The following is a 25,814-nucleotide window of genomic DNA, read 5'->3' on the forward strand; positions in this document are numbered from 1 at the left end:
TTGTGTGTGGGAGAGATTGTATTCACTGTAGCTTGTCTTGTTTTTCTTCAGTAGCAAGTTGGACTCAAGCAATTATCAGTGTAGTTTAGCTGATGGGCATGTGAAAATCCTCGGTGTGTGTGTGTATGCGTGTGTGTGTGTGTGTGTGTAAGAGAGAGAGAGAGAGGAAAGAGAGAGAGAGAGCAACAGAGAGAGAGAGAAAGCACATGTGATGATATTAACACCATACAGTAAGCCAACCATCTATCATCTCATTCCTGCAGATGCATACATTCACCCACAGCTAAGCTACTGGTACCTTTGTGCAACCTCACAGAAATGTTTTTGGAGGTTAGCATGTCCACTTTTAGGAACCCAATTGAGTGGTTCAGTAATCACAGCCCTTACAGTGTGGTCAGAAGAGGGGGGGCCGAGAGGGAGAGAGGGAGTGAGAGAAAGAGAGAAAGAGGAGAAGGAGAAGAAGAAAAGGTGACTCCTCCTCACCAAAGAAACGTCACTTCTCCAAAGGGAATGAGAGAGGAAAGGGAAGGCTTTTAGCGTGGCGACATGCCCCTCCCCTCCATCCCTCCCTCGCCTCGTTCTTCTCTCCTCCCATACTGAGCCGCAGGCAAGGAGAACCGGTACAGAACAGAAGTACAGCAATTAAAGACGGAGTGTTCTAACAAACGACCGACCCACTCTCTGGCTGTGTCCCAAATGGCACATTATTCTCTACATAGTGCACTACTTTTGACTAGAGCCCTATGGGCCAAGTAGGGAATATTGTGCCATTTGGGACGTAGCTTCTCTCTACAGCAGGCAACGTTGACCTCCTCTGGTCCTTTGATCTCTGACCCCAAGGGAGGTAGGCGTCTGGGAACCGAAAATATCCAACTGCCTTTACTCTCACCCTCTACACATTTTGTATTTTTTCAAACGCTGTTGTATAGATAAACAATTACTGCTCACAATTGATAAGAGAGAGTATATTAGTGTGTCTGTTTGTCTCTCTCTGTGTGTGTGTCTGAGGCCTAGATTAAATCCGGACCACGGAAGATTCATGGTAAACACTGCATATTTCGGCTTAATCGGAAATGTAACATTTTTATCACATTATAACCAGATCTTCCACGGTCCGGATTGAATCTGGCCCTGAGTCAGTGTGTCTGTCTGTCTGCGCATATGTGTGTATGTATTTGTGTGTGTGCGCGTGCTTGCATCCATGTGTGTGTGTGTGTGTGTGTGTCAAGCCCTCTCTAAAATACACGTTTTATTGTGGCAGTGATTGGATGACCAAGTGGATAGCCACATGTCTGATGTGGTGTTAATGAACTCTTATTCACCCACCAATAGCAGTGATGTGACCTTCCAATTCAGACAGCCTGCTCTGCATCACAGGTAAACCCACAGCTATACACAAACACTCACACAGGCAGACACATGCCCACACACACTCAGGCACACACTTATAGACACAGGCACATAGAAACACGCATAGACACAGGGCAAACAGACAGCTATGCACACACACAGAGGCAAAAACAGACACTCACTCATAGAAACAGGCACACACACATATACACTGGATGTTGTCACTTCGTAAGGGTATGTATACACTTAAACACAAACATGTGGTTGAAAACACACTTCTGCACACATTCACACAATGCGATGTAATTATTCAGTTTTGTCTTTTTGATCTTGTACAAACTAGGGGAGTGAAAGCATCTTAGTGAGTCTGAGAGCTGATTTCCCCTGGCAGTAAATGCCGAGCAAACCTCTTGTGTAGAGAGCTGTTTAGTGTGTGTGTGTGTGTGTGTGTGTTTGTGTGTTTGTGTGTGTGTGTGTGTGTGTGTGTGTGTGTGTGTGTGTGTGTGTGTGTGTGTGTGTGTGTGTGTGTGTGTGTGTGTGTGTGTGCGTGTGCGTGTGCGTGTGCGTGTGCGTGTGTGTGTGTGTGTGTGTGTGTGTGTGTGTGTGTGTGTGAAGTGGTTTTTAGTCTGTGTGTGTGTGTGTGCACGCGTGCATGTGATTGAGGGGAAGGTGACCCTGGCAGATCTGGATGAGAGATGAAAAGGCTCTGCCAAAGTGGGATACCAGACACCGTCACTGAACCTCTTCAAAGTGTGTGTGTGTGTGTGTGCGTGTGTGTGTGTGTGTGTGTGTGCGCGTGTACGTATGTCTGCATCTATGCCTCAGTATGTACACTGAACAAAAATATAAACGCAACATGTGAAGTGTTGGTCCCATATCATGAGGTGAAATAAAAGATCCTAGAAATGTTCCATATGCACAAAAAGTTTATTTCTCTCAAATGTTATGCACAAATCTGTTTACATCCCTGTTAGTGAGCATTTCTCCTTTGTCAAGATAATCCATCCACCTAACAGGTGTGGCATATCAAGAAGCTGATTAAAAAGCATTATCTTTGCACAGGTGCACCTTGTGCTGGGGACAATAAAAGGCCACTCTAAAATGTGCAGTTTGGTTACACAACACAATGCCACAGATGCCTCAAGTTTTGAGTGAGCATGCAATTGGCATGCTGGCTGCAGGAATCTCCACCAGAGCTGTTGCCACACAACGGAATGTTCATTTCTCTACCATAAGCCGTCTCCAACGTCATTTTTTTATCGATGGCAATTTGCATTTTGGCAATATCAATGACAGAGATACCATGACAGGATTTTGAGGCCCATTGTCGTGCCATTCATCCACCGCCATTACCTCATGTTTCAGCATGATAAGGCACGGCCCCATGTCACAAGGATCTGTACACAATTCCTGGTAGCTGAAAATGTCACAGTTCTTCCATGGCCTGCACACTCACCAGACATGTCACCCACTGAGCATGTTTCGGATGCTCTGGATCAACATGTACGACTGCGTGTTCCAGTTTACGCCAATATCCAGAAACTTCACACAGTCATCGAATAGGAATGGGACAACATTCCACAGGCCACAATCAACAGCCTGATAAATTCTATGCGAAGGAGATATGTCGCGCTGCATGAGGTGGTCACACCAGACGCCAGACACTGGTTTTCTGATCCACGCCCCTACCTTTTCTTTAAGGTATCTGTGACAAACAGATGCATATCTGTATTCCCAGTCATGTGAAATCCATAAATTAGGGCCTAATGACTTATTCCACATTTTGTTGTGTAACAGCCTGAATTCAAAATGTATTCAATGGATTTTTTCTCTCTCACCTATCTACACACAATAACCAATGATCGTAAAGTGAAAACATGTTTTTCAAAATGTTAGCAAGTTTATTGAAAATGAAATACAGAAATATCTCATTCACATAAGTATTCATTCCCCTTTGCTATGACGCTCCAAATTGAGCTTGGGTGCATCCAATTTCCTTTGATCATCTTTGAGACGTCGGTATAACTTGATTGGAATCCACCTGTGACCAATTCAATTGTTTGGACATGATTAGAAAGAAACACACCTGTTTGTCTATTTAAGGTCCCACAGTTGGCAGTGCATGTCAGAGCAGAAACTATACCATGAAGTCCAAGGAACTGTCTGTAGATAGATCTCCTACAGTAGATGGAAATGTGATTAGGCATCTACTGTTTCTGGGGAAGGGTATAAAACAATTTCTAGAGTGTTGAAAGTTTCCAAGAGCACAGTGGTCTCCATTTGAAAATAGAAAAAATATGGAACTGCCAAGACTCTGCCTAGAGCTGGCCGTTCGACAAAACTGAGCAACCGGTCAAGAAGGTTCTTGATCAGGGAGGTGACCAAGAACCCAATGACCACTGACGGAACTACTGAGTTCCTTGGCTGAGATGGGAGAACCTGCCAAAGGAACAGAAGTCTCAACAGCACTTTACCAATCTGGGCTTTATGTGAGAGTGGCCGGACAGAAGCCACTCTTGAGATAGCACGCTTGGAGTTTGCCAAAAGGCATGTGAAAGACTCTGATATCATAAGACAAAAGATTCTGTGGTCTGATGAGACAAAAATGGAATGCTTTGGCGTGCTATGTCTGGAGAAAACTAGGCACAGCTCATCACCTGTCTAAACACCATCCCTACCATGAAGCACTGCAGTGACAGCATCATGTTATGGGGATGCTTTTCAGCGGCAGGGACTGGGAGACTAGTAGGGATAGAGGGAACAATAAAATGGAGCCAAATACAGGCAAATCCTTGATGAGTAAAAGGGCCTCCCTAGCTGTCTAAGGCACTGCATCACAGTGCTAGAGGCGTCAATACAGATACGGGTTCGATCCCGGATTGTGTCACAGCCGGCCGCGACCGGGAGACAATTGGCCCAGCATCGCCCGGGTTAGGGGAGGGTTTGGCCGGCCGGGATATCCTTGTCCCATCGCGGTCTAGTGACTCCTGTAGCGGGCCGGGCACATGCACGCCACATGGTCGCCAGTTGGGTGGTGTTTCCTTGGACAGGTTGGTGTGGTTGGCTTCTGGGTTAAGCGAGAAGTGTGTCAAGAAGCAGTGCGGCTTGGCAGGGTCGTGTTTCGGAGGATGCATGGCTCTCGACCTTTGCCTCTCCCGAGTTCGTACGGGAGTTGCAGCGATGGAACAAGACTGTAACTACCATTTGGATATCACGAAATTAGGGTGAAAAAAGTACAATTTTTTTTTTTAATCCTTGATGAGTGCAAATGACCTTCGACTGGGGTAAAGATTTACGATCCAACAGGACGTTGACCCCAAGCATACAGCCAAAGCAATGCTGGAATGGCTTCAGAACAAGAATGTGAAAGTCCTTGAGTGGCCCAGCCAAAGCCCAGACTTGAATCCCATTGGAAATCTGTGGAATGACTTGAAGATTGCTGTTCACCGCCGCATCCCATCTAATTTAACAGACCTTGAGAAAATCTGTGAGGAAGAATGGTAGAAAATCGTCAAATCCAGATGTGCAAAACTGATGCAGACATACCCAAGACGACCTGTAATCTCTGCCAAAAGTGCTTCTACAAATATTGACTCGGGTGTGAATACTTATGTAAATTAAATATTTCTGTATTACATCTTCAATAAATTTGCAAAAAATTCTGCCCCATAATGACAAAAAGTGATAACACGTTTTTAGAAATTGTGTAGATGGGTAAAAAAAAAAGTAACACAGCAAAAATATTGAATAAGTCAAAGGGTATGAATAGTTTATGAAGGCACTGTGTATGGCACTACTTTTGCCTTGATCAAAAGTAGTGGACTATAAAGTGAATAGGGGGACATTTGGGACACAGACATGGTGTCCGTCCTTTACCCGGATTACACAGTGCTGCCTGGTGCGCGACTGACAAATTAACTCTTATGTAGAATGCCTAGGTAGGAGGCCTGGGTTGACTCCCAAATTTCACCCTATTTCCTAAATAGTGCCTAGGCTCTTACGTTCAAAAGTAGTCACTATAAAGGGAATAGGGTGCCATTTGGGAAGCAAGGGCACACGACCCATTGACCTGTGATCTTGTCAGGGATTAATCGGCAGGATACACCAGCAGGTTTAGGCACCAGATTAGGCTTCACGCTGACCCATGGCACTGCTGCACTCTGGCTGTCATGGGAACTATGGAGGTGACATTACATCATCATCACTAATCTAATCTGATTGGTCTGAAGATGTTGTTTTTTTGAGAGAAGAATATTCCCATTGATCCTTCTGTACATGCTTGGATTTAACATACACATGTAACATGTTTACACACGCACACACACACGCACACATAGACACAGGCCAGGATTCAATCCCATCGCAGATTATAGGAATTTCAGCTTTTAAAGGCAATGTTCCCGCTTTTGCGGAGATCGCAATTCCAATAACTGAGATCGGATTGAATCCTGGCCACACACACAAAAATGGACCACATACAGTACCAGTCAAAAGTTTGGACACACCTACTCATTCAAGGGTTTTTCCTTATTTTTAAAAATGATTTTCTACATTGTAGAATAATAGTGAACACATCAAAACTATGAAATAGCACATATGGAATCATGTGGTAACCAAAAGAGTGTTCAACAATTCAAAATATATTTTATATTTGAGATTCTTCAAAGTAGCCATCCTTTGCCTTGATGACAATTTTGCACACTCTTCGCATTCTCTCAACCAGTTTCATGAGGTAGTCACCTGGAATGCATTTCAATTGACAGGTATGCCTTGTTAATTTGTGGAATTTCTTTCCTTCTTAATGCGTTTGAGCCAATCAGTTGTGTTGTGACAAGGTAGGGATGGTATACAGAAGATAGCCCTATTTGGTAAAAGACCAAGTCCATATTATGGCAAGAACAGCTCAAATAAGCAAAGATAAACAATAGTCCATCATTACTTTAAGACAGTCAATCCAGAACATTTCAATAACTTTTGACTGGTACTGTATTTCAACTGCTGTGTCTCTGTATGCGCGCACGCATGCACGCACGCACGCACGCACGCACGCAAACACGCACGCACGCACGCACGCACACACACACACACACAGTCAATGGTCAATCCACAGAGCTTTATGGAGAGGTGGTTATACTGGCAGCTGGTAACTGCCCACTGGACATACACTGGTTGAATGAATGAAATGACGTTGAACCAATGTGGAATAGATGTTGAATTGACATGTGCCCAATGCCAATAAGGGTCTGTTCAAATGTATGTACTATGTAGGGAGTAGGGTTCCATTTGGGATGTGACCGCTGTGTTATTTCTTTGTTGGCCCAGCTTTGGCATTTTTTTACCCCATATTTTCAGGCGTCAATACATAACCCTGATACATAGCCTTTTGAAAAATAAGAAATGTTTAATTTGTTGGCTATACACACACACACACACACACACACACACACACACACACACACACACACACACACACACACACACACACACACACACACACACACACACACACACACACACACACACACACACTATCCCATAGCAGATTACACTTTCCATTTATTACTCAAAGTCGATTAGTCCTGTAGGATCAGGGACCTTATAAGGACTTACACATCAATCTATACTGTAACTGTGGATCCTCTCCACTTGAAAGTGTGTGTGTTGTGTGTGAGTAGGAGTCTCTGACTCCGTACCCCAAATTGCCAATCATAAATCACACCTGTCTCTCTCTTTTCTCTCTCCCGCTCCCTTTTCTCTTCTCTCTCCATCCTTCTCTCTCTCTCTCTCACTCCTCTTCTCTTCCCTCTCTTCTCTCCTCTTAACTCCCACACTTCTTTCTCTTCAGTCACATCACAAATCATTATGTCAATGAGAAAAGAGACACAGTTAAAACGCAGTTACATCTTGTAATTATATATATTTTTTTGATGATTTATTAAAGTTTTCATCGTTTATTGTTCATTGAAATAAACCAAAAGGTAGGAGAAAAATATATCAATACAACCCAGTCAGTGTAATTCAGCATCTCGGGCTCGTTCAGAGAGTGGAAGACGTCCGATAGAGGTCAAAGCTCAACCAGTCCATCCAGTCGAGTCAGTTACCGAATCCCTTCTCCTTTCTGAAGATAAATAGCAATTAGTTTTAATCAGAGACTTAGTGAGCAGCTCGGACATCTCTTATATCTCCACAACTTTCTGGTTGGTATCATCTGATGGCTTATGTTATTGGTATTTTAAATCTAGATTTAGAGATTATAGATCAGTAGTTATGACGTGCTAAAAGCTCAGTTTGAACGCAGTTTCAGTTTGTATCTTCCCCCCCCAATTCCTTCTCCTCATCCCCAGGTTTTCAGTTTCAGTTTGTGCTCAAGTATCAACCTAACTCAACCCCTTTCCTCATCCTCCAAGCATATTCAGAGATATTAAGAAGAAAAAACAGCTCACCAAGATGGATATAAAAATAGAATAGTGTTGATTTATGAAAATAGTGAGCAAGTAAGATTCCACTGCACATAGACAGACTGCCCTATCTACGGACCCATATGGGAGTATTACTAAGAGTCATGGATAATTAAGTCTAAGTCACAAATGGCACCCTATTCCTTACATAGTGAAATACTTTTGACCAGGGCATAGGTAGTGCACTATATAGGGAATTGGGTATCAAAAGTGTTAATTCGGCTCATTAAATATCAATGGTCATCCACTACCCTATGATACCGTAGATAAAGCAGATGTTGATGATTTTTTGCATCTCTATGATCGCCCATTGCCATCATTATTACAGAGATGACACCTTGTACAGTAGTAGCAGCACGTTTCTGATGACCAGGTGGCGAATCGCATCTCTGCATGTCTGGCAGACATATCAGTGTGGATGACGGATCACCACCTCAAGCTGAACCTCGGCAAGACGGAGCTGCTCTTCCTCCCGGGGAAGGACTGCCCGTTCCATGATCTCGCCATCACGGTTGACAACTCCATTGTGTCCTCCTCCCAGAGCGCTAAGAACCTTGGCGTGATCCTGGACAACACCCTGTCGTTCTCAACTAACATCAAGGCGGTGGCCCGTTCCTGTAGGTTCATGCTCTACAACATCCGCAGAGTACGACCCTGCCTCACACAGGAAGCGGCGCAGGTCCTAATCCAGGCACTTGTCATCTCCCGTCTGGATTACTGCAACTCGCTGTTGGCTGGGCTCCCTGCCTGTGCCATCAAACCCCTACAACTCATCCAGAACGCCGCAGCCCGTCTGGTGTTCAACCTTCCCAAGTTCTCTCACGTCACCCCGCTCCTCCGCTCTCTCCACTGGCTTCCAGTTGAAGCTCGCATCCGCTACAAGACCATGGTGCTTGCCTACGGAGCTGTGAGGGGAACGGCACCTCAGTACCTTCAGGCTCTGATCAGGCCCTACACCCAAACAAGGGCACTGCGTTCATCCACCTCTGGCCTGCTCGCCTCCCTACCACTGAGGAAGTACAGTTCCCGCTCAGCCCAGTCAAAACTGTTCGCTGCTCTGGCACCCCAATGGTGGAACAAACTCCCTCACGACGCCAGGACAGCGGAGTCAATCACCACCTTCCGGAGACACCTGAAACCCCACCTCTTCAAGGAATACCTAGGATAGGATAAAGCAATCCTTCTGCCCCCCCCCCCCCTTAAAAGATTTAGATGCACTATTGTAAAGTGGCTGTTCCACTGGATGTCATTAGGTGAATGCACCAATTTGTAAGTCGCTCTGGATAAGAGCGTCTGCTAAATGACTTAAATGTTAAATGACTTAAATGTTTCCCTTCAAAGTGCACTACTTTTGACCAGGGCCCAAAGTTGTGCATGATTAAAGAAATATCGTGCCATTTGCACGCAACTAATCTTCCTTGCCATGTGTTAACCTTCCCAGAAAGCTAAATAATGTGATGCTGTAGTTCACCCGTGACACCAGTCAGGAGTCGACATATATCAATATCTGATATGACGTGGAAACTGGCCACTAGGTGCAACAGGGAGCGCTGTTACCTTCAAGTAGGTTTTGGTTTTGCTTAGACATTGTAGACAGGGATGGTGGGTAAGCATAGGCATCTGCTGTCAAAGGTTGCATGTTCAAATTCAGTGAAAGAAAGTTGTTTTTAAGTTTTTAACTCCACAAAATGTGGAGTTACTGCCTAAGTCCACAATTTGACGTTTCGAAGAACTTAGAAATTGGACGTTTGAGAGACATGGATGAACGTCTAATTCTGACGTGAGACTGTGAGAGCTAGTTTAGAATTACAATGTATTGATACTGTTCTCTCCATTCCACATTAATTATTATGAACAAAACGACATAGCCGCACAATTTAACAGATCAGATAGTGTGTGAATTACACAAAGTTCTGAAACAAAACAAAAAAATCATCAATTACTTTAATATTTCGTCAAACCACTACTCCTCCAAGTTCATTAGCCATCTGACTGGCATCCATCCAACATTGCTTTTCAAAAGGTGATGGCCATTCTATACAAGACATTTCTATGTCCCTAATGTCTACTCTATGAAAGATTGCCACAAAAACTATTATAGGTCATACAGGGCTATATAGTGAGTTATTTTATGCAGTAGGAGGGACAAGGAATTCTGGTACTCTACAAAAATATACTAGAAAACAGTAACCTGTTTGACCGGGCTGTGGATCCTCCATACAGTATCCTGGGGCTCTGTTGGGTTTGTAGGGAGGACTGAGGGTGCGCCCTTAATGGCACCTTATTCTCTATGTACTGTAGTACTCTATTTTACTTTGCTCTACCAGAGCAAGAGCACCATAGTAGACTATATAGGGAATAGAGTGCCATTTTGGATATCGCAACTTGACACATACAGTACATGGACGAGTATTGCTCAAGCTCATGCACTAAAACCAGCTTTATCTGGCTCTGACTACACAGTCCAGTACACAACTTTGGTTTAGGTTTCATTTGGGAAGAAGAGTCCCGACGGGTAGTTAGGGCTTGAAGCCAAAGTTTTGTGTTGCTTGAAAGTGTTGAAAGAAAAGAAGCATCAGGAGGTCTATTTTGGGCCTATCTTCTGTCTATCGCCAAGGGTTTGAATAATAAGAGTCAGTTGATTGGATCGGATACAACATGAGAGGTTCTGATACACGGCCACAAAAGCCAACAGCAAGCTTCACCTTGAGAATAATGCTCATCTGAATGGACCTTGATAGACAAGCCGTATTCTGGATAGCAGGACTGTACAACCCAGTTTTAATTGAACATAAACCACTGTAGTACTAGTCCCTACCACCATACACTTCTTGATTCCCGTTCAAAACTGGAGTAGCAGAAATTGGTGTAAGTTAAACAGTAGTAACCTAACCTAAGAGAGGGTCTGATCTACTACCATATTACTGACATATGTCCAAATCTGTCAGGTGTACACTTACTGTTGTGTTGAACCTAAATTAATGACCTGTCTTGACTCTATAGTATTGTTTTCATGTTGTTATTAATTTTCACTCTTCTTTTTAAAAAACTGTATCTAAGGTGCATAGTTCAGATATGAAAAGCAGAAAGAACAAGGATTGCATCACAAATGGCATCCTATTCCCTACACACCTATAGGGCTCTGGTCAAAAGCAGTGCACTATGTAGGGAATAAGTACTATGGGTTCTGGTCAAAAGTGGTGCACTATGTAGGGAATAGGTACCATTTGGCACTATTTCCTACCCAGAGTTTTTCTAATTCGCGGTGACAAGTTTTGCAGGCAATAATCTATTTCTACAACACATTTAATTTATTAAATTATGTTACATATTCCCCCCGTACTGTAATTAGACATGTTCATTTCTCCAAGTGCTGCCTGTCTGCAAAGAGCCCTTGTGGGAGAACAGGTCGCTAATGTAATCCTCTTTTGTCTCTCTCCATTATTCTATTTCTCACTATTTCCTCCTTTGGGTCTGTTTAGGGATGTCCAATGGTATCTCCTCTTTAAGCAACCTCATGGCCATGTTCATTAGGGCACACAACGTTTCAAAACATATGCAATAGTAAACAAAAATTTGCGGTTCCTGTTTTAATCTGTTTTTATTCCCTTTTGGTGCCTAATGAACATGACCCATGTCTTGATTGATGTCTCCTCAGCCAATGTGATGACTGGAAGGAGATGTAACAGTGCAAATTATATACCCATTTTTAGTACCGTACCATACTTTATTCCCACTTTTCACTTATTTCCTCTGTTTTAAGGTTTTTGGTAAGACTGTCTGTCAGTAGGTCAATTCTACAGTTCTATATTATCTGGTCTTTAACCTCAGTCACCCAGCCAACTCCCATTTTAGTATTATCAGCTGAAATGTAGCCTAATATACAGCTAAGGCTACCGCTCTTTTGTTAGCCAATCTTTTGCTTTTGTGCGGTGGCTAATGGGTTAATTTGTTTGATTTTCAAGTGTAGCCGAGTGTAGCCCCTTAATGCAGTGCTTTGTTCTATTTGTGCTAGATTTCGGTACGAGCTAACCTGTAACTGTGCTTTATCAATGCCTGGTCTGCCGTTCAGCTGTGTGCAATAACTGGAGCTGTCTAAATCAATCAGATTCCCTGTTCAAAACAAATAAAGTGGTGGGGTGCAATTGCTAGAGAGTGATTTAGACAGCAAAACAAAGTGTTTTGTTCACTTGATAGTAAATTGTGCCCACTAATTGTTTTCTATACAGATTCCCAGTAATATAACAAAATCTACTTTCATGCTATCAATTGTTCACTTTCTAAGGGATTCAAATTGTATAGAAATGCAAAATACACAACGCAAACGTATGCATTTATGCATTTTATCACTGTATTCTTCCAATTTGAAGTTTATATTTCATATTTATTTCAAATAGCTAATTAGCAGCAGGCAATGTTTATGGAAAGCACCTTTAAAACTACAGGTGTGCATATATAAAATGTTTAACTAAACAGCAGTAAGTATCCAGTGTTTCTATTTCCAGCACACTCTGCCTCTTTGACTCTGTAAACTACAATACAGGGCAGTTGTAAGAATCCCCCAAAATCCCCTCTTGATCTGTTGAAAATACTTCACACACTCAACTAAGAAATCAATATATATTTTTTTAGAGCTAAGATATTATTTCCTAATAGACAATGAATATTGCATTATATAAAGCTCCTACCTCAAACCATCTCATGACCAAAAGATTTAAAGTTTTCTTAAAGAGAGAGGGGTCTTTTTTATGACTGTTCCTGTTATTCCATGCTATGAGCAAGCATGGCTGTTTCAGAGTGATTTCCTCCTTCCTCATGGCTGTAGCGTGATGCGAACACATAAGTCATGGGTTTCATTTGGCACTTGCATTGCTCTGCATGTATTCACTTGGAAAACAACCCGCTAGAACTGAGTTACAAGAAAACTATTTTGAAAGGTCAAATGTCAAAGGTCATATCTCTGATTCTCTACGATATGACCTCTGGTCTAGGCTGACGGTGGCCTGCAGTCTCTCCAGCTCTGGCACCCTGTCCCCATCCTCCTCCCCCTCCTCATCCTCTTCCTCGTCCTGGCTGTTGAAAGCCAGCTCATTCTCATAGCAGAAAGTGTTGGCAGTAGGCGTAGGATCCTTGTTCTCATCCTCCATCTCCGCCATGTCCTTGGCACTGCACTGGGGGGTGGATGGCACCTCAAAGGTTTTGTGGAAGTGAGCGTAATCCACTTTGTACTGGCTCTTCTCCTCGAAGACGACAGGCTCGAAGCGGTGACCCCACAGAATCTCTGAGGACAGGTAGGAGCTGCGAGCTTGCGCTGTCATGGCTGTGGCTTCCACCATCCCTTCAAGTATCACCACTATCTCAAAGTCGGACAACTCCAGGTCCTGCTTGCTGATGCCAAACAGGGGGCTCTCCTCATCGATCTCATGCACAATGGTGAGCGGAGAGACCAGGAAGATGCGGTCAATGCCCGTGTCATACCCTACGTTGATGTCGATCTGGTCCAGGGGGATGTACTCACCCTCCTCTGTGATGCGGGGCTTGATGAGCTGGGCCCGGACATGGGCCTCCACCATGTGGCTCTTCCTCAGGTTACCCACCCTCCACATAAGGCTCAGCTTCCCATCCCGCATGGCGATCACTGCATTGTTGCTGAACAGTAGCGTCTCTGCACGCTTCTTAGGCCGCGCCATCTTGGCTAAGATGGCACCGATCATGAAGGAGTCGATGATGCAGCCGAAAATGGATTGGAAGACCACCATGAAAACGGCTGAGGGGCACTCCTCCGTCACGCAGCGGAAGCCATAACCAATGGTGGTCTGTGTCTCCACGGAGAACAGGAAGGCGGCCACAAAGCTGTTGACCTGCAGGACGCAGGGGGTGAAGTTATCATCTCCACCACCCGGGTTGTCCATATCTCCGTGAAGCAAAGCGATGACCCAGAAGGCCAGGCCGAATGCCAGCCAGGACACCACGAACACCAGTGTGAACATCAGGAACATCCAGCGCCAGCGGATGTCCACGCACGTGGTGAAGATGTCCGACATGTAGCGCTGCGACTTCTCGTCCATGTGCGAGAAGTGCACATTGCACTGGCCGTTCTTGTTCACGAAGCGGCTGCGGCACTTGCGGCGCGTCGTGTGGATCTTGCCGTTACCGAAGCCGTTGCCCATTGTGACGGAAGGCATGGCACCGAGACGCAGACCTTCTTCCTCCGAGGACACAATGCTGTAGCGGTGCGCCCCGACCACACTCATGACCAAGTCAGGCTCAGCCAGTGGAGCACCAGAGTGTCGCTGCTCCAACTCAACAGTCAGAGTGGTAGTCGAGATGCGGGAAATAGCACTGGGGATCACAGGAAATGGGCATAGGCAGTTCCCCCCTGATGCCAAAACAGATCTCTGTCCAAGTGGCCAAATGGGTCCTAGACACACCCTTCCTGACCTGAGGAGTGAAGAGAAGCCAGAGGTTAGTGTACTACACACAGGATCCTGATATTATCTACTGTTTGTATGATAAAACAATTAATAAATTAAATATCTAAAACATTGATGTGTATTCTATGTGCAACACTTCAATAAAAACTAAGCTATTACACGCAGGCCATGTTAAACAACACCCCTCCCATTCTGCCTCAAAGACTCTTCTACTCAGTGGCTTTTGGCTTTATTTTAAGCAGTGTTTTATCGCTACAAAGGTGTAGTGTGTAGTACTCCGTCACTTTGGTCTCCTTGCGCCTTAGCAGCAGATGTTGCTAATTAAACCAAGTTCACACTCTTTCTTGTGAAAATTGTAAGCAGCCATTCAGCTGGGATCCTGGTTTTTAGACTTATAATAGTCGTTTTTAAACTCCTCAGTAGACTAGGTTTGTCTCCCAAATGACACCCTATTCCCCTTCATAGTGTACTACTTTTGACCAGGCCCCATAGGGCTATAGTCAAAAGTAGTGCACTAAATAAGGAATATGGTGCCATTTGGGAAGCATCCTGATCTAAACAACAGATTCACTTGCTTCAGGGTTGGGGGTTCAATGCCATTTGAACTCAATCAATTCATCACCAATGTTTTTATTCAATTGGGAACTGGCAACAATTTTCACTATGTATGTTTTTATAGTCCTAAAATTGAATTGGAACTCATCTTCTGAATTGAACGATACAACCTTAGATTTGGGGTTATTATAGATAAAGTAAGACCCTTTGTACTGTAACTGTAGTAAGCTAATAAGGCATTTATAAGTGACATTCTTTAAGAAACAATTGGTATCTTGACCCATTAATGGACCTGATTTAGGAGTAACCTCCCACCACCACCCGTCATCAGCACCCCCTGGTCTGGCTCTGGCTGTACTGTAGTCTAGTGGCTGAGCAGTGTAATTTGTCTCTCTAATAATAGCTGCCAGTCACGTTGAGTCCCATTTTCCACAGCTCAGGCTCTGAGAGCTCACTGTGTTCTGAGTGCGTTTCTTTTCAACACAAGTACTGTACAGACCATTTTATTTCAATGCATCTCCAGCACAGTTCATGTCAACGCAACTAAGAAGCTAATTTCAATGAAACAATGTTTTGACTCTTAGGTGTTCATCAGGTGCTGAACATGAAGACAGAACTGATACCATATTGCAGTGAAATGTTTAGCGACACAAAAAGTAGGTTATGGCATATGGACCACATCTTTGTTGACTGACCTCCTAACTAACAGGCACCTCTCTCATAGTCTCTCTCTCTCGCTCGCTCTCTTTCTCTCTCAAGTCTTTCTCTCTCTCTAATATTGCCACATGGTGCGTTTGGCTCAGTGTAGCGACCAACCAGTAAACAGGAGTTGCCGAAAGGAAACCTGATTTGCTGAGGTATTGTGGGATGGCTCAATGTAAGAGAGTGGTAAAAGCCATCACCATGGAAACAAGTCACTGCACCGAGACTGAGGTCTGCTGAGATTGGGTGCGCGTCATACTGTATACCTACAGTAAGATGTGTTAACTTTGGGGGCTGGTTTGATCGCAGGTGTGAGGTGGTTTGTAATTTCCTAATGTTGGTGGATTGTTGTGGTCTCAGTACACAGGTAACTTAAAATCATCCAAGGGCAGTCTTTCCTTCCTGCCCTCTTCACTATCTCCTCCTCTCCCAGAATATAGCTGTAAATCCTTTTTTTTAAACAGGAATAACTGGCCTGGCCTGTCTTGGTGTCTTGCCACCCAAACTTAAGTATTTCTGGTTCACTCCAGGTGGCAAAACAGTCAGAATGTCATTTGGAACGCAACCCATGTACAGAGAAACCAGCCAACAGCGAGACGGATTGAGGAAGATTAGATGGAGAGGGCTAGTGATGGTGAGAGGGAAGTACTGTAATGGAACACAGAGAAACCAGAGAGAGAGAGAGAGAGTGAAGAGGTGAGAAGAAATGATTAAAAAAGGATAGAGGTCAGGGAAGACAGGGGAGGCACTGTGGAAGGACACAAGGAAGACGAAAGGGTAGAGAAGGAGGCAGAAAACAGGGGGGACCCTTAAGATTGTAGAACGGAGGGAGAGGGAGAAATGGATACTGGTCTAAATATAGCTTGTCTGTCTGTTTCGTCAAATGTCTGCCAAGAAATGACTCCGCTATCTCTCCGATAACCAAAGAAAAACCCTCTGATGCTGTCACCGTGGTTACTGCTCTCATCTTGTTCTGTACCTACCTGCCGATTAGACATTTCAGTATAATTTTACTTAATTTTACTGCAGTTGGCGAAATCAGGGTCACATAGAGTGTTTCTTGGTAGTCTTAAACAAATCTACTTTTAAACAAAAGTGTACACCTCACACACATGGTTATGGGCAAAATAAGAAGACAGCATGTCAGGTATAGAGTTGAAATGTATTCAATTTTGAGTTTGTATCCTAATATTACACTTTATATGCATCTCAGAAGATTGAAATAAAACAAAATTGTTTAAGATAGAAACACAGGATTTTCCGACACCCGCAATTTTTTTACTAAATTAATTCTGAAATTCTGAAAAATATTAATAAAATTTGACCCATGAGGCCACTAGGTCATTTTACTACAGGAAAGGGCTAGAGCCAACAGGTACAATGCATTATGATGCCAGAAGAGGCTGCCGTTTTACGGGCTCCTAACCAATTGTGCTATTTTGTGTGTTTTTTTCGCGTTGTTTGTAACTTATTTTGTGAGTAATGTTTCTGCCACCGTCTCTTATGACCGAAAAGGGCTTCTGGATATCAGAAAAGCGATTACTCACCTCGAACTGGAGAAAGATTTTTTCTTTAACAAGTCGAACGCAAAGGATTTACTTGAGATACTCGACCAGGCCCAAATACCCGTTATTCGCATGAAGAGAAGACGCCGATACAGGGGACGCAGGTCAGGGTGCCATGGGAGAATTCATCGGCGTGTGGGTAACGCGCCTCTACCATCCGTCCTATTGGACAACGTGCAATCATTGGAGAATAAACTGGATGAGCTCCGTTCAAGACTATCCTACCAACTGGACTTAAAAACTGTAATATCTTATGTTTCACCGAGTCGTGGCTGAACGACGACATGAATAATATACAGTTGGCTGGTTTTTACGTGCATCGGCAAGACAGAACAGCTGCCTCCGGTAATACAAGGGGTGGTGGTCTGTGTCTATTTGTTAATAACAGCTTGTGCTCGAAATCAAATATTAAGGAATTCTCTAGGTTTTGCTCACCTGAGCTTGACTATCTCATGATAAGCTGTAGACCACACTATTTACCAAGACTTTTCATCTGTATTTTTCATAGCTGTCTATTTACCACCACAAACCGATGCTGGCACTAAGACCGCACTCAACGAGCTGTATAAAGCCATGAGCAAACAAGAAAAAGCCCCTCCAGAGGCGGCACTCCTATTGGCCGGGGACTTTAATGCAAGGAAACTTAAAACCGTTTTACCAAATGTGCAACGAGGGAAAAAAAAACTCTAGACCAGCTTTACTCCACACACAGAGACGTGTACAAATCTCTCCCTCGCCCTCCATTTGGCAAATCTGACCATAATTCTATCCTCCTGATTCCTGCTTACAAGTAAAAACTAAAGCAGGAACTACCAGTGACTCGCTTAATACAGCAGTGGTTAGATGACACAGATACTAAGCTACAGGACTATTTTGCTAGCACAGCCTGGGATATGTTCCGGGACTCATCTGATGGCATTGAGGAGTATTCCACATCAGTCACCGGCTTCATCAATAAGTGCATCGATGACGTTGTCCCCACAGTGACCATACGCACATACCCCAACCAGAAGCCATGGATTACAGGCAACATCTGCACTGAGCTAATGGGTAGAGCAGCCAATTTCAAGGAGCGGGACTCTAACACGGACGCTTATAAGAAATACCGCTATGCCCTCAGACAAACCATCAAACAGGCAAAACGTAAATACAGAACTAAGATGGAATCCTACTAAACCGGCTCCAACGCTCATCGGATGTGTCAGGGCTTGCAAACTATTACAGATTACAATGGGAAGCCCAGCCGTGAGCTGCCCAGTGGCACAAGGCTACCAGAGAAGCTAAATAACTTCTGTACGCGCTTTGAGGCAAGCAACACTGAAGCATGCATGAGAGCACCAGCTGTTCCGGACGACTGTGTAATCACATACTCGATGTGAGCAAGACCTTTAAACAGGTCAACATTCACAAGGCCGCAGGGCCAGACGGATTACCAGGACGTGTACTGCGAGCATGCGCTGACGAACTGTCAAGTGTCGTCAATGACATTTTCAACCTGTCCCTGGCCGAGTCTGTAATACCTACATGTTTCAAGCAGACCACCATAGTCCCTGTGCCCAAGACCACCAAGGTAACCTATCTAAATGACTACCGACCAGTAGCACTCATTTCTGTAGCCATGAAGTGCTTTGAAAGACTGGTCATGGCTCACATCAACACCATCATCCCAGAAACCCTAGACCGACTCCAATTTGCATATCGTCCCAACAGATCCACAGATGACACAATCAATATTGCACTCAACACTGACCTTTCCCACCTGGACAAAATGAACACCTACGTGAGAATGCTGTTCATTGACTACAGCTCAGCGTTCAACACCATAATACCCTCAAAGCTCATCACTAAGCTAAGGACCCTGGGGGACTAAACATCTCCCTCTGCATTTGGATCCTGGACTTCCTGACGGGCCGCCCCCCAGGTGGTAAGGATAGGTAAGGGTAGGCAACAACACATCTGCCACGCTGATCCTCAACACAGGGCCCCCTCAGTGGTGTGTGCTTACTCCCCTCCTGTTATCCCTGTTCACCCATGACCAAGTGGCCAAGCACGACTTCAACACCATCATTAAGTTTGCCGACGACACAACAGAAGTAGGCCTGATCACCGACAATGATGAGACAACCTATATGGAGGTCAGAGACCCGGAAGTGTGGTGCCAGGACAACAACCACTCCCTCAACATGATCAAGACAAAGGAGATGATCGTGGACTACAGGAAAAGGAGGGCCGATCACACCCCCATTCTCATCGAAGGGGCTGTAGTGGAGCAGGTTGAGAGCTTAAGATCCTTGGTGTCCACAACACCTACAAACTAACATGGTCCAACCACACCAAGACAGTCGTGAAGAGGGCACGAGAATGCTTATTCCCCCTGAGAAGACTGAAAAGATTTGGCATGGGTCCTCAGATCCTCAAAAAGTTTTACAGCTTCACCATCAAGAGCATACTGACTGATTGCATCACCGCCTGGTATGGCAACTGCTCGATCTCAGACCGCAAGGCGCTACAGAGGGTAATGCGTACGGCCCAGTACATCACAGTGGCCAAGCTTCCTGCCATTCAAGACCTCTATACCAGGCGGTGTCAAAGACTCCAGCCACCCTGGTCATAGATTGTTCTCTCTGCTACCGCACGTCAAGAGGTACCAGAGTGCCAAGTCTAGGTCCAAAAGGCTTCTTAACAGCTGCTACCCCCAAGCCATAAGACTACTGAAGAGCTAATGAAATGGCTACTTGGACTATTTTGTATTGACCCCCGCCTTTTTTTACGCTGCTGCAACTCACTGTTTATTATCTATTATCAATGTATAGTCACTTTACCTCAATTACCTCGACTACCCTGTACCCCCGCACATTGACTCGATACCGGTACCCCCTGTATATAGGTCTTGTTATTGTTATTTTATTGTTGCTATTTTATTTTTTACCTTAGTTTATTTAGCAAATATTTTTCTTAACTCTTATTTTTCTTAAAACAGCATTGTTGGTTAAGAGCTTGTAAGTAAGCATTTCACGGGAAGGTCTACACCTGTTGTATTCGGCGCATGTGACAAATACAATTTTATTTGATTTTGATTTCGGTTATGATGTCTGTGTGATCCCTTGTAATGAATCATAAGAAACAAATTATGTTTTAGTTTTCATAGAAGACTTGGTAAACAAGTTATGTATTATAGCTTGAAAACATGCTTTAAAATAATGTAATGTTGCTCTCTACAGATATAAAATATAACTCAAGCGCTATCTGCATGAGAAAATAAGTATTTGTCAGAGGCCCACCCTGAAATGTAATGCATTACGCACATCTTACAGAGTGAGAATTTAAGTCCATTACACTGTCCCTGTGCAACACATAATGTTACCCAAAGTTAATATGCCTCTTCTTTGTCAGTGAAACCGTGAGATAATTGCCATCTGAACCTGATCAGCCATCTGAGATGGCAGAGTCACACAATATGCATAGGCTGCACTATTGCCAGATGACTCGCAGATCATATGAAAGTTTTAATGCCACGAATAGACACACGGCGGTGTTATATGTTACACAGTAGAGGGACAGGACAGGAGTTGGAACATCTTCAGAGGGGAAAAACATATATTAGTCTATGGCTGGCCATTGGAATATACTGTATATTAGTCTATGACTGAACATTGGAATATATATTAGTCTGTCTGGCCATTGAAACAAGGCTGGTTAGACTAGTTTAGATCAGGCCTTGTACATAATGTCACTTTTCTCTTTAATGCTTTTCAGATGAAGTGGGGCTGAATATTGTCTATAATGTACACTGAACATGTATTAATTAAACACTTTAAATTTCGTGTCATTATTGAAAGCCTGCTGGTTCCAATTGCAATGGAATTATCACAGAGTTAGTGGGAGAGGAATAAAATAAATGAGAGCTGAACAGAGGAACACACACACACTTTCAGAGCGCCTTATGGGCCCTGCTCACAATACGTGCTATTTGGGACACAGGCTAAGTGAGTCAGAGAGCACTGTAGAGAGAGACATGTACTGTGAGATGATTCAGCACATAGCCAATTGTAATCAGACCTTTATAGCTGATCCCCCACCCTCGACTTATGTGACCCACTGCCTGACTGGCTAACAAACACACTCCGAAGTCCGAACTCTCAAAACAACACAAACGTTCAAACACAGAGACAAAGACAGACAGAGAGACGAAAATACAGACAGACACAGAAATGTGTGTCCTTCCATGATTATCTCCTTGGTATTTATGACTATTATATTTCAAGAGGGTCTTAAAGTCCAATGAATGAAGTCCGTGCCAAGACGATCTCGTTGCTGTAGTTTGGTTTGACTGACATGTAGTTACAGACATTTAGGCTACCTGTTGGTTTGGTTCATGTCATCTGCTTTCTGAATATTCACAGCAAAGGTATAGGGTCAAGTGAATTTCATGATCTACAGAATTTACTATTATTTTTACTGCATCTTTTGAATGTACTGAGTTGAAATGAGAGGACCTCATAATTCCCAGCTTTGATCTATACTGAAATCAAACTCCCAGAGCTGTCAGCATGCAGACGGGACACCACAGGTGTGTGTGTGTGTGTGAGTGTTTCACAACGTTCGTAGTAGAGTATGTATGAATGCTCATCTGACATGGAACAGAATGCACAGACTACAGGATGGAATAACATGGCTATGTGAACGTTGTGTGGCTCTTTCTCATATTTGTCTCATACCACATTCATAGCCAATCCAAGTAAAATGCTTACAGTTAGAGATGAATTATCACACAATTTGGAAACTTGGAAACTATCAGAATTCTGTCTTCCCTAAACACAATTAAAAGTATTCGGGTGTTCTGTAAGATTTCAGTAACCCTTTACTTGACACCCAGCATCAGAACACGTTATGCCACCGTCATAACCATGTCATAATATGTCATAACAGCTGACATAACTTGTCATAACCTGCTATAACTGTCATGACACATATATTTAGACCTGTTGTGACATGTATTGCGTTATTTTATGGCTGGTTATCACATCTACATAAGAGTGTCAAAACCTACCACAAAACATTGGGCCATAACACCATTCCATTACACCATAGCCTACATGTCAAAGGTATGTGAATGTTAAATAATACTTTTTTTATTGACCATGTTAAATTGTCATTGTAATTGCGCACACATTGATGTCAGACATGCACCGTGTCATAATGTCTTATGACATTGGGTGTCAAGTAAAGTGTTACCAAGATTTCTAGAATATAGACTGATGTGAGTATAGTATTTGTTAAGCCATGTTATAAAAGTGGTTTATTTACTGTACACAAACAAACACATTCTCTCTCTCTCACACACACACACACACACACACACACACACACACACACACACACACACACACACACACACACACACACACACACACACACACACACACACACACACACACACACACACACACACACACACACACACAACTGTGCAAGAGAAAGAAAGGGGCGTACAAAGAAGTACGATTACAAAATAATTTTATTATAATAATAATACAGTGCTGATAGAATGTCTACACTCCCCTTTGGATTTATTCATATTTTATTGTGTTAAAAAGTGGAATCAAAATGGATTTAATTGACATTTTTTGTCAACGATCTACATTAAATAATGTCAAAGTGTGAAAAAAATTCTGAATTTGATTAAAAATGAATGAAAAATAAACACTATTATATTCATTGATTAGATAAGTATTCACCCCCGAGTAAATACATGTTAGAAACACCTTTGGCAGCGATTACAGCTGTGAGTCTTGGGTAAATCTCATAAGAGCTTGGCACACCTGTATTGTACAATATTTGTCGATTATTATTTAAAAAATTCTTCAAGCTCTGTCAAGGTGACATAGATTTATCAAGCAGATTTAAGTCAAAACTGTAACTTGGCCACTCAGGAACATTCACTGACTTCTTGGTAAGCAACTCCATTATAGATGTGGCTTTGTGTTGTAGGTTATTGTCCTGATGAAAGGTGAATTCCTCTCCTAGTGTCTGATGTAAAGCAGACTGAAGCAGGTTTTCCTCTAGGTTGTTGCCGGTGCTTAGCTACATCCCATTTTTTTCATCCTGAAAAACTCCCCAGTCTTTGCTGATGTCAAGCATACCCATATAGCCACCACCATGCTTGAAAATAAGGAGTCAGTTACTTAGTGATGTGTTGTGTTGGATTTGCCCCAAACACAAGGCTTTGCATTTTGGCCAAAAAGTGTATTCCTTTGCTGTGTGTTCTTGCAGTATTACTTTAGTGCCTTGTTGCATACTGTACATATGCAAAAAAACGGCTTCAGTCTGTATATTTGTATTCAGTTCAGAAGGACTACGGCATCTTTGTGTCTGGGTGATTTACTACATCATCCACAGCATAATTATGAACTTGACCATCCTTTAAGATATATTCAATGTCTGATTTGTTATTGTTACCCATCTACCAATCACTGCCCTTCTTTCTGAGGCTTTCGAAAAGCTCCCTGGTCTTTGTAGTTGAATCTGTTCTTGAAATGCAATACTTGACCGAGGGACCTTACATATTTTGAACTTATTATGTGATTTGTTCAGCCACATTTTACTCCTGAACTATATTTAATTTTAATTAGGGATCCAAGGCAGCAGCTACTCTTCCGTGGGTCCAAACACATCGGCACTTATATCACACATTAAACAAAAGATAAACACAGTACATCATACAACATTATTACACCACTACATATCCACAACATAAAATGTACAACACCACCATACAACAATATTACAATGTACGTATGTGTAGAGTGTGTGAGTGTGCATATCTGTATCTGTCTCTGTGTGTGTGTGTGTGTGTGTGTGTGTGTGTGTGTGTGTGTGTGTGTGTGTGTGTGTGTGTGTGTGTATATCTTCATGTCACACCCTGATCAGTTTCACCTGTCCTCGTTATTGTCTCCAACCCCTCCAGGTGTCGGTTGTTATCCCTGGTGTATATATCCCTGTGTTTCCTGTCTCTCTGTGCCAGTTCGTCTTGTACATTACAAGTCAACCAGCGTGTTTTTGCCCTGCTCCTGCCTTTTCCATTCTCTTTTACTAGTCCTCCCGGTTTTGACCCTTGCCTGTTTTCTGGACTCTGTCCATTCTTCCTTGCCCTGACCTAGAGCCTGCCTGCCACTCTGTACCTCCTGGACTATGAACTGGTTTTGAACTTTTGCCTGTCCACGACCATTCTCTTGCCTACTCCTTTTGGACTACTAAATATCAAAGACTCTAACCATCTGCCTCCCGTGTCTGCATCTGGGTCTCGCCTTGTGCCCTTATACTTCACATTCTCACATTCAAATACACATAAGGTGTATTTTTAGCAGTTTTTTAATCTGATTCTACTGCTTGCATCAGTTAACTGATGTGGAATAGAGTTCCGCACCTCCCATAGTCTGTTCTGGACCTGGGGATTGTGAAGAGACCTCTGGTGGCATGTCTTGTGGGTCATATCCTCAGTCTTGTGGGTCATATCCTCAGTGCATTCAGCATTCAACATGTCAACACTTCTTACAAAAACAAATAGTGATGAAGTCAATCTCTCCTCTACTTTGAGCCATGAGAGATTTACATGCATATTATTAATGTTAGCTCTCCATGTACATTTAACCTGTTGGGGATGGGGGCGCTGTTTAGACTATTTATGCTAATGTGGCTAATTTTTTAAACGGCTTCCCACAAAATCCTTGATCGTACAATATGCATATTATTATTATTATTGGATAGAAAACAGTCTATAGTTTCTATAGGAGTTGAAATTTTGTCTCTAAGTGGAACAGAGCCCATTCTACAGCAATTTCCCTGACATGGAGTCAGATTTGAGAAACGTTGGCCACTTTTCTGAAGTCATTTAAACGGGCACTGTCGTTGCTATGACTATACGGACACTTCTTACGTCTTCCCCTGGATGCCTTTACGTGATGACGATTCCAACGGGCTCGATTGCTCGTTCACAGGCCCTACAAATGAAAAAAACCTTTAGCTAGCAAGTCTTTTCTTGCTGCGTAACGCGCGTGGAAGACACCGACCCTCTCCTGTTCCAAGCGTTAGTTTAGCCTGTTATATTTCTCCGGTCATCTTTTCACTCGTTATAGGAGTTACAAACATCACAAAGTAGTTAATTTAAAGCGTTTTATAGCAATTTATATCCGTTTAGTGCGATTTTGGGACATTTATTTTTGCAACGATGTGAAAAGTTGGTCACGCTTTTCAGTTCATCCCGAACGTAGTTGACATTTCCACATGGCAAGAGGACAGCTTTCCACCAAAAGACGATTTCTCCCAAGAAAGGATCCTTTGCCCAAGATACTGATGGAAGAACAGCTCAAGGTAGGACATTTTTATTATGATAAATCGTGTTTCTGTCGAAACATTTTAGTGGCTTAGGACGCCATGTTTTTTGACGTAGCTTCGCTTGGCGCAAACTGTATTGAAAAGTAAGGATAAATTAAAAAATGTAATAACGCAATTGTATTAAGAATTAAATTGTCTATCAATCCCTGTCCACCCTATATTTTTTAGTCACGTTTATGAGTATTTATGTATAAGAGTAGATCACTGTCTAAGTGGCGCAAGGACGTTTTCTTTACCAGCTTGTCTACATTTCACATTGTCTAACCATGATTTTGGTGGCTAAATATAAACATTTTCGATCAAACTGTATATGCATGTTGTAATGTGATGTTACAGGAGTGTCATCGGAAGAATTC

General features: G+C 43.1%; 1 protein-coding gene across 1 annotated transcript in view; it reads right to left on the reverse strand.

The window, feature by feature from the left end:
* Nucleotides 1-7,247: 7,247 nt before the first annotated feature.
* LOC129823185 (ATP-sensitive inward rectifier potassium channel 12-like) overlaps nt 7,248-25,814 on the reverse strand; it is a 52,880-nt gene continuing 34,313 nt past the window's right edge. The window contains exon 2 of the mRNA XM_055882013.1: nt 7,248-14,249. Coding sequence (XP_055737988.1) covers nt 12,761-14,062 — 1,302 coding nt within the window. The 5' untranslated portion in view covers nt 14,063-14,249 and the 3' untranslated portion in view covers nt 7,248-12,760. The remainder of the gene's footprint in view (nt 14,250-25,814) is intronic.

Source organism: Salvelinus fontinalis, chromosome 2 (genome assembly GCF_029448725.1).
Source record: "Salvelinus fontinalis isolate EN_2023a chromosome 2, ASM2944872v1, whole genome shotgun sequence".
Lineage (NCBI taxonomy): Eukaryota > Metazoa > Chordata > Actinopteri > Salmoniformes > Salmonidae > Salvelinus > Salvelinus fontinalis.